Source organism: Hibiscus syriacus, unplaced genomic scaffold (assembly GCF_006381635.1).
Source record: "Hibiscus syriacus cultivar Baekdansim isolate YM2019G1 unplaced genomic scaffold, ASM638163v2 tig00109923_pilon, whole genome shotgun sequence".
Lineage (NCBI taxonomy): Eukaryota > Viridiplantae > Streptophyta > Magnoliopsida > Malvales > Malvaceae > Hibiscus > Hibiscus syriacus.
Window position 1 is genome coordinate 446,652 of NW_024062529.1, and position 10,289 is coordinate 456,940.

At 35.3% G+C, this 10,289-nt stretch overlaps 1 protein-coding gene across 1 annotated transcript; it reads right to left on the reverse strand.

The window, feature by feature from the left end:
- Positions 1-51: 51 nt before the first annotated feature.
- On the reverse strand, positions 52-4,482 carry LOC120210334 (hydroxyproline O-galactosyltransferase GALT2-like). The gene is given in 8 exon segments (XM_039209095.1): positions 52-518; positions 658-765; positions 1,119-1,292; positions 1,479-1,607; positions 1,879-2,169; positions 2,294-2,526; positions 3,123-4,004; positions 4,007-4,482. Coding segments are annotated over 8 exon segments (2,046 nt in total). The 5' UTR covers positions 4,029-4,482; the 3' UTR covers positions 52-311.
- Between the last annotated feature and the right edge of the window lie 5,807 nt (positions 4,483-10,289).

The window sequence follows — 10,289 nt, forward strand, 5'->3', positions numbered from 1 at the left end:
AAGATGATATAATTTTCTCATCAAAATATAATCAAACAGTTTTTTGAAAGCAATAACTTAAAGTCAAATGGCTTTGCTATCAAGTATTTGAAAGACATTCATAATACGTATACAATTCGAGCTAATAACCTACTTATCAGAAGTTATCACAGAACATGCCGTATCTTGCACCAGAAGGTTCGTTGCTCAACACTTGAACCCCCTTGAGCTCGCTTAATTGCACAAAAATGGGTAGAAAGTGGTGAAAATACAGGGCGGAGGAAGGCCGCATACATAAAATCATTCTAACGAACAACAAGAATTGCCCGTTGTCATCTGAAGTTGCAGCAGTGTGCCTTACCTCTCGAAAGCTTGTCCCAAAGACAAATCATCTGCCTTGGGGATTGGTAATGTGCGGTATAGTAGTCTACTAAGCATCCATATTGACAGAACTTCCAGCTGTGGGAATACTGGACGGCCATGGTCTGGTTAAATTGTTCGACCCACATTCCCATACTCACATCCTCCATCTTGAAAAGCTGCAGTTAAATAAAACAACGGAGTTGATCAATCTGAAGTGGTAGATGGGAAGACAACAGATGTATCTTTACAGCCATGAGAGACCATGTAGAAAGAAAAAAGGAGGGGACTAAAATAATATACAATTTTGTAACAAACCCTTAATTTTCGATCGGCATGTTGTGAGACAATAAACTTGGCAATATCACTGGAAATAACATATCCAGGTCCATTGGCATAGGGAGGATAAACTTCTTCTGGCCACTCCTGTTACATCAGAAAATAATTCTTAAGGAATGCTCAGTATTTAGTTCAACTCTTGAAGCAATTAACTCCTAAGAATGCTTCGAAAACAACAAAGTCGATAGTGAAAGACATTTTAGGATTATAGACGTTATATCACGTTTATGAGAAATCACAGCAAGCAATATCATTTGGAAGCTTCTTATGATTGCACGACAAAAATAACAGTTTCAGAATTCAGATACAACTTTTCGTTTCGTAACTGAGAAGTCCAAAATAAAATGAAGTAAATTTGGCCCTTATAAAATGAAGAAAACACACTGGTAAATCACAAAAAAGAAAAGACCAAAAACCCGTATATATGTATATATGCATACCTCATAAGTAACAGCCCACTTTCCATTTCTTAAAGGACGGTGGAGAAGGTTGAGATTGCCCATATAAAGTGACTTTTTAGGAGAGATGCCATCGATTTGTTTCAAGACAGTATCGACTCTAACAAATGTGTCATCGTCACATTTCATGATGTAAGCAGCTGACACATTTTGCACCTGCATTGACATATTCTGGATATTTAGAATCACCTTTAAAAGAAATTCAACCCAGAGAAACACGTAAATCCATAAAAATGATATCCATGGTCCACAAAAGCACATAAATCCATAATAATAAATTGCAGAAAATAAGAACAGTAGGGATTTCAGAGAAAGGAAACAGAAGATACACCATGAACTCACCCCAAATTCACAAATTGCAATAGTTTTAAGAACCACGAGCTCATAGCGGTCCATAAATGGAAAAATTACAATATCACCAAAATAGGCTGCTTCCTTCTTCAGCACTGCATTAACCTCCTTCCTTGGATTCTGCAAGTCATTAGATCATTAAGTAGAGACAAAAAGAAGAAATACAAACAACGTACACATTAATGGCTAGAAAAGAATGTCCTGCAAAGGACAGCTTCTTAAGAACTAGTATAGAATAGGCGAAAGCCACACTGGCCAGGGCAACAGACATTTCAACACATTTTTTTCCATAACCTCACATAGATATTTGAGAAACAAACTGAAATGAGGATTCATAACAGTTATGTATTTAACAAGATCTTAAAATCTATAGAGAGCTCAATGACCTTACCAGTGCAACAAAGAACCGGACTACTACATTTAAAGACTTGATGTCCGAAGATTGCATCCAAGTTTTTCTAACCGCCATGCGTTCCGCAAAGTGATTGGTAGAAGAAAGAATCCCAATAAAAAGTTTAATAGATCTACTAGGCAAGGGAGAAGCTTTCCATTTTGGTGACATTTCCAAAACTCTTTGGGGGGAGAAACTTGGGTGAGAGGTGGGAAGAGAGGTTGCATAAACTGAATGAACATCCACGTCTCCTTTTATGGCCAGCCCTGTTGCATCTTCAAGTGAAAACCCCTGAAAATATAGTTTTAAGTGATCTTAATGTGAGATTTCCAAGGCTATGAACCATGAAAGATGCATTGATATAGATGTTGGAAAGCACAAACATCCCCTTTTAACTAAAAAATAATCAACATACCGTACGATATGCAAATGAAGTCACATGTCGACCCCCAACATTGATATGATATCCGTCAACGCCAGCACGAAGAGTCAGGATAAACAGTCTGCCCTCCACAAAAGGAAATGGCCAGGTAACTTCAGGTTTCTGTTCCCGTCCAATGAACCGTCTGAACCAAGAAGTTGTCTTGGACTCTTTCAAGTCTGCAACATCATTCCGGATCCATTTTTCACATCTTCGCTGTCCATCAACTGCCAAAATTATAGGTACTTGATAAACGTCCTTTGAATTTTTCAAAACGCATACACATACAAAAATAGAAGACAAACTGAAAAAAGTCACAGAACTACTACATGAAAGCTCCCTCATCCACATGCAAAATACCAAACATGTAACATGCCCTTCCTCCTATTCTAGCATGCAATCACATTCGAACACAAGCACTACAAAGATTTTGCAACCGGAAACAACTTCCGTATAGATTACCAGCTTACATGTCTTCCTCTACTACTAGTAAGCACTTTCTAGGACTACCGTTAAAGCATTTAAGTAAAAATCATAAGTTTTTTTTCTAAATAATCGCAGGTTATCATACTGATATATTATGGAAATTAAATCCATTATGCAGACAAACATGATTCATAAATTTGGGTGAAGGTTTTGTTTCTTGACCATGTAGTCACAAATTTGTTTATCCTCAAGCAGAAAATTGGCACAGCATGGCTTATGCTCAAACAGTAATGAACTTCTTAATTCTTTTATCCCTCCAAATAAATGAAAACTTAATATCAGTTTTAGAAAAAGAAATAAGAAAACGAGACAAAAACTGAACACTGGTGATGCTTACCGAGCATGTCTTCATCATCCTTGGATGGCAAACCATCACATCTTTGAGCTGTACCCCATTGCATTCTGTAGCATGTGTTGTGCTCAATGACAGGCTTGTGACTCCAATCTCCTTTCAGTCGAGGATTCAAATGTAAAATCTTCGATGGAGCTTCCCCATCCACAGACTGCAACCCTTGCAATTCAACCATAAACTGTGAAACCATCACTAGGCCATTGCCATTCCTCAATTTTACAAGCTGGGGTACGTACTCCTGATGAGCATAACGAGGAGTACCAACAATTGTAATTGAAGATCCCGCTTTAAGACTGCATGGAAGGAACATTAGCCTGTCTCCACTCGCCAAATCTTCTCCATTTACAGATAACCATGAAGGACACAACTCGGGCTTCCCATCAAACAAAGAATTCTGTTCAATCTCCTTTCCAACAAAGGCATCCACTTCTTCCCACGCTTTCAATCCCAAAGTCCAAGCCTCTTCTGCCATTCTCTCAAGCACCGACAATTCACTAGTTTTATTCATTCGCCGCAAAATCTCACCTGTTATCCGACTGTATGGCTTCTGAAGTGGCTTAATGGGCTTTACTCCACCTCTTCCTTCCTCCAATGGTTCCTCAGTTGGCCTCGTAGGCGCATCCTGGATTAGCTTATCCTCTAATTTACGGTGAAACATATCTTTATACACAGCATTAACCAAGGGTTTACCCAAACCTGCATCATTAACATCCCCGACAACCTTCCCATCCAATCCATCATAATTATCATCTCCACTCAAAGCTGCTGCTATCTCCAAGAAATATGGTAGCTTAAAAGCTATCAAGATTAAGTATAACCCTCCTAAACCTAACAACAAATGAGACAACTTGAACCTCCTGGCAGTGGGATTTCACTTTTTACCCTCTTCATCTTACAATACTCAACAAGCAAAACCACAAAATAACTTCATCAAACTCAAAATCCACTAATTTCTTTAAGCATTCAAAAGAACCATCAAAACAAGAGGCAAAATCTAGAGTCACCCAAGCCTTTAAATTCGCACCTTTACGACCCTACCAACTGAGATCAATAAAACCCTAATGTTTTTCCCAAAGAAAGAAGCAAAGAAAAAATCAAACCTTGTTCTTCAAATCTGGCAATGTCGCAATGAAACAAGGTTTGGGGACCGAAATTTGATCCTTTTCAACGACGTAGAGGCCTAGCTCCTCAACATTTCGCCGGCATTCTTGATATGAGGTTCGACCTCAAGAAGCGGGGGCCGAACTTCAGAGATTATTGCACGGGAAAAATGCAACATTCTGAGTTTCTGAATTAATATGACTTGAAAGGACCAAAAAAATATCCAAAAAAAACGAAAAACAGAAGAAAGAGGACGGGTACGGACCGAAATCTTTAACGCGTGCAATGCGTAAAATGGAAAACTACAAACCTGTTAAGGGGGAATAAGTGAAAGTTGAAGGACTTAACTGACAAGAAACAAATTTATATCTGTTGGAGTGGATCGCATATAATGTGATACTGTAGGATTAAAAAAATGCATGCGATACGGACCTTATTGTTTAGCTATTTGTTTTTTATTTTAATAATTTGATGTAAATATTTTTTATTAAAAGTTTAAAACTAAATAAGACATATATAATAATTCAATATTTATCCAATTTTATTTATTAAAATTCTAATTTATTAAGTTTTGATATAATAATGAAATATTAATACACAAAATATTTAGTATTTTAACATAAAATTCTAATTTTATGCTAGCACAAAAATTTAAAAAAAATATCGATTAAATTTAATTCGATTAATGTTATTCATACATGAAACAATTAATGGTATCAAGTTACCTAATTGAATTATAAAAATAATAAATAATAAGTTTAAGGAAATATAAATCAAAATTATAAGATATTACTTATTGATAAAATTAAATCATAATTAAAAAGTATAATCAAAATTGGATGTGTAATTCAATATAATTAATTTTATTCATTCAGTTTGTAACAATGGATATACACAGAACATATTAAAATTTAGATAAATACTATAATATTGTAATAATTTATATTTTCTGTTAACACTTTATGTGTCATATTATAACATTTTAAGTTGTTTATCCTTTTTATTTTAAATAGAGATTTATTTTTCTAGAATTTTTATATAGTAGGTACTTATTAAGTCTAAACTTATTATAGTTCCAAGTGTTATTAGTGATAGTTTATTTAATTATTAAAATGTCAAGTTATAGCTAAATATTAATTTTTTTAAAATAAAGTTTACAGATTAATTTAATTAAAAATGTTTTAAATATAAAATTGAGAAAAATCTGTCAGATTTAAATATTAATTTGTATATTAATATAAATTATAAAGTTACACTTTGGTCCAAAGACTTGTAATTCCATGGCCCAATTTCTTAAAAAGGCTTGGATAGATTTAGAGCTGATTGAATCCAACAGCCAATACATGGAAAACTTTATTTATTTTTCATATGATTATACGGTAATATATTTGAAAAATTCTTAATTCTTTAATAATAAAAGCTTGAATAATCCTGGAGACGTCGTGCTCGTACTCAAAACTTCTAGAGATAATAATCATCATTTAACTACTAAATTTGTTTGATTTGTACTTACACAATTCGTTATTGAATTTGCTTTACCTATGGAATCACTAGTTTGTTCTGGTGCGTATCGAACTTGGGTATAATACTTCCTATTTTCATTCGATTCAAATAGTAAATTTAATATTATTAAATTATATAAATTGAATTTAAATTTGAATCATATATATATATATATATTCAATAATGTGACAGGCATAAAGATTGAGCTGTTGTACCTTAATTTATTCTCCCAATGTCCCACAGTATTTATCTTGATGACCTTTGGAAGACTTTAAAGAACATTTTACATTATTTATTTATTGTTTTTAATGGAATTTATTTTTTAAAAACAAATAAATGTGTTGTACTTATTTAAATGATATTATGTCAAATATTTTCAATTAGTTTTTAATTTTTAAGATCTGATTTCCAAACGTTCATTCTTCTACATTTAATAAAAAATATAAGAAGATCTACATCTGAAATTGGAGATTATTTTAAACAGACCCATACTTTTGTGCACCTGATTTGATGTAAGTGCTTCAAAAAGTTATTATTATTATTATTATTATTATTATTATTATAATACAACATTAGTTTATTCTTATTTAATACCTCAAATATTATATAATTAATGTTAGAATTTCCATTCAGATTTCAAATATTCAAATTCCTTTTTATGGTTAACCTTAGTATTTGTAGCTATAACTATTTTCTTATACAAATAAAAATCGTTAGTTTTATTAAAGAAAATATAAAATTATAATAAAAGTTTATAACTATAAGGTAAACTAAACATACAATTAAGATATTTCCTATAATCATTGACACTATAAATTAAATATTTAAGATCACATAAGGACCATAAAATGAAAAAGTTAAAAACGTATCTAACAAATTCAAACAAAATATAAATGTGTGTAGACACCCCTCATTTCATCCATTTATACGTATATATATTATTTATTTATTTTATTTTATTTACATTTTACAGGTTATGAAACCCAACAGTAGACCCAACGGCCCACATGTGCTAAAAATCCCTAACCCGTATCAGTGAGGGTTTGTCCCAAACCGGCGATGCATGTCTCATTGTGCTTCACGCCTCTCATGGCCGCACGGTTCTCTTCTCCAACAACCCCGAACTTTCCGGCGCAAGGATCTCGTCCATCACCAACAACCAATAGCAAATATTAGAGTCCTATTAGGATTCAAATATGTCCAAAAATAGCACAAATCTAAGCTATCAATAAATGTAAATCAACACAAATCAGGGGACGGAGGGGGTTGATACGATTTTACACAAAGATTACACGAAAATTACCCAAGAACATTAGCAGAGATACGAAAGGCAAAAGCAAGCATTTTTTTGTAAGATTCCTCGGAAATAAATAAGAGAAGGTATCGTTTTTACCTTGTTCATTTGTTTTTCACTCTTGCATGTGGATTCCTCCTTGCGATTTAGCTCGAAAATACCAAATAAAAAAAAAATTTTGGCCGATGAACGGGAAAAGTTTCTGAGATCTATCTTTGTAGATCTAGCAATCCCGAGGCCCGATCAAAAAAAACTATTCGGATTTTTGGAAAACCAGAGGAAAAGAGCTTCGAAAAAAAAAAAGGTTTTGCCGCCGATGAACGGCGGCCGTCACCGTTCAGCGGCGGCGGCGAGGCGGCGCAAGGTGGTCATCGGCCGTTTCCTGGATTTCATGGTGGCCGTGTTCTTCAATTGAAGAACACGGAAGAACACGGTTGAATGTGGAGAGGAAATGAGAGAGGGACGAGTATTCGGTTAAGGAGAAGAGAGCAAATGATTTTCTTAAAACAATTTTAAGTTATATACTAAACCCAAATCCACGTGTTTTTCTTAACAAAAGGAGAAACTGCACGCTTGGTCCTCTCGTTTCGTTTAAGAGCTCGATTTGGTCCCCGATTTCAATTTTGAACTCAATTTACATTAAGATTCAGTCTCTGTTTCTGATTTTCTTTTAATTCGGCCACCCAAGGTTGTTTTATTTTATTATGGTCCTTTATATATATATACGTTTATATACATTGTTATAGTATACTTTATTTTTCTTAGTTTTTTTATTTATTTATGCTATAGTATATTACATTTTATGTATAGACATTATTTATATTTCTTTTTCGTTCTTTATATATTTTATTCTATTGCATATATTTTTCTTACGTAAATTTTTATATATGTTTGTATCATTTTTCCTATTTTTATCTATTTATTTGTTCATATCCTTATTTCATTTTTTTTCTCTATTCATTTTTTTCTTTATATTTATTCATACTGCTGTGTGTACCTTGTTATTTTCTTTATTCCGTCTGGTTGCCTCATATCTTTCCTAGTACTTTTATCTTCCATGTCTTTATTTTTATTTATATATGTACATTAATTGTTTTTTCCACTTTCCTCACTTCATTTTTACCATCCTTTTTTTACGTTCTTTGACTTTTAAAGGGTTCGTTTTCAATCAATCAGAGGTAAGCAATTAGGATCGTTATTTTACCTTTTTAATTTAAACTTTCTATTTTCTTAATCTAAGACAACTGGAAATTATGTAGTACCGAGAGGGCGGTTCAAGGGTGCTAATCCTTCCTTGACCGTAACCGACTCCCGAACTCGACATATCACTGGTAAGATGCAGATCAGGTAAGACCTAGGGTATCCGGTCAACCCATTTATTTTAAAATAAATAACCGGTGGCGACTCCAACCCAATCAATTCAAGTCGAAGCCCAATTTCGGGCCCGACCGAAAGACGGTTGCGACAGCTTAGCGACTCCGCTGGGGACCAGGTAAGTGAGTCAGGCTAAGGTAATTTCCAGTTGTCTTTTTTAACGAAAAGGGTAAGTTTGAACTTTAAGGTAACATTTCGATCATTATTACTTACTTTTGGTTATATATTTTTTCGAGTAAATAGTTGGACTGACCGTTTTCTAATGATTTCAGCTTTCCAAACGTTTTCATCCAAAGGCTTTATACCCGAGCTCCGAACCCTTTAAGTGGGGGGTGAAAGCGACGCATTCGTGTGAATTTATTCACCGCATATGCCTAGCAAGTAGCCTTCGGGATTCATATACCTTATGTCTTCGTGTGAATTTATTCTCCGCATAGACATAAGGGAATGTGTCCCCTCGAGTTTAACTTAGTCCACACAAGCCTGTGATGGGTTTAGGACTAAGGGTCTGGTAAGCCCAAGGGGGCACCGGCAAGGAGAACTCGAGTACCTTTTAGAACCTAAACCGGGAGACTTTTGAAGAAAGCCTACCCCAAAACCACATTCCAAAACCTAGGGCATTGTTTACCTAACCATGTTTTTGTCCCTATGCTTTTTCCCCTCTGACATTTTTTTTCTTTTTTTCATTTATTTATTTATTTCTACTTTTACTAACTTGTTACCTTTGTGTTTGTTTTTTTTAGCATTTGCATCATAACAAGAGGCCATTGATCCCTAAAAAGACGTTCATTACGCACAAAATAATCTGAATTAATGGATAAAGGTGTTGTAATACAAGAGATTAAAAACCCTGAGGTACGACTATGGTCCGAGAAGACTCAGAAGGAAAAGGGAGACAGTCTTCAAGGCAGCTATGTGTCAGAGCTGGTTAGCTACGCCTCGATCAGCCTAAAGCAGAATGACGTACAAGAGCTCCGGGACATCTGGGATAGTTGGAAGAACGAGGTGAAACAGAAGTTCAGCCAACGGTACGGTGATGTTGCACTTTTGCTTCATGTTAAGATTGATGAGCCCTTAATTAGAGCTTTGGTTCAATTCTGGAACCCGGGATACAGTTGCTTCACCTTTAACCGGGAAGACATGGTGCCCACCATAGAAGAGTACACTACACTGCTGCATTGTGAAAACATCAAACTCGAGCGGGCCTACCTTAAGCACATTAAAAGTCAACCTTTCAAAAATGCACTAGCTAAGGTTGCCGGAGTTGATGAAAAATGGGTAACTGACCGAGCTCGATGTAAGGGTAGTGGAGAAGGAATCGCTTGGCTTCATATCAAACAATTAATGAAGCACCATCCCGATGAGTGGAAGACAATAGACCTGTTTGCATTAGGTCTGTATGGTCTAATTTTATTTCCAAAGACCTTAGGATACATCGATGCCACCGTAGTGGAGCTATTCGAACAACTCTCGAGAAGAGTCAATCCAGCACCAGCCATCTTGGCTGAGACCTTTCGATCTCTCAATCATTGCCGAAGAACTGGCGGAGGAAGATTTTCCGGGTGTGTTCAACTCCTTCAGGTCTGGATTCACAGCCACTTCTGGAAGACTAACGGGGTTGCCTACCGCCGTTTCAACACCACCTATTCACCTCTAGGTGAATTCATCACCTTGAAATGGCATGAAGGCGCTTCGAAAGAAAAATTGATGAAGGTCTTTACGCATCTTCAGGACCGGGATATTGTCTGGAGAGCCCCCTGGCTATTTCTCAGTGACGTTATTTTCCGATGTGGTGACTCTGACACTGTGACCTTACTTGGACTTTGGGGAGCAGTCGGGTATGCTCCGCTATTAGCACTTAGACAATATGGAGCACGTCA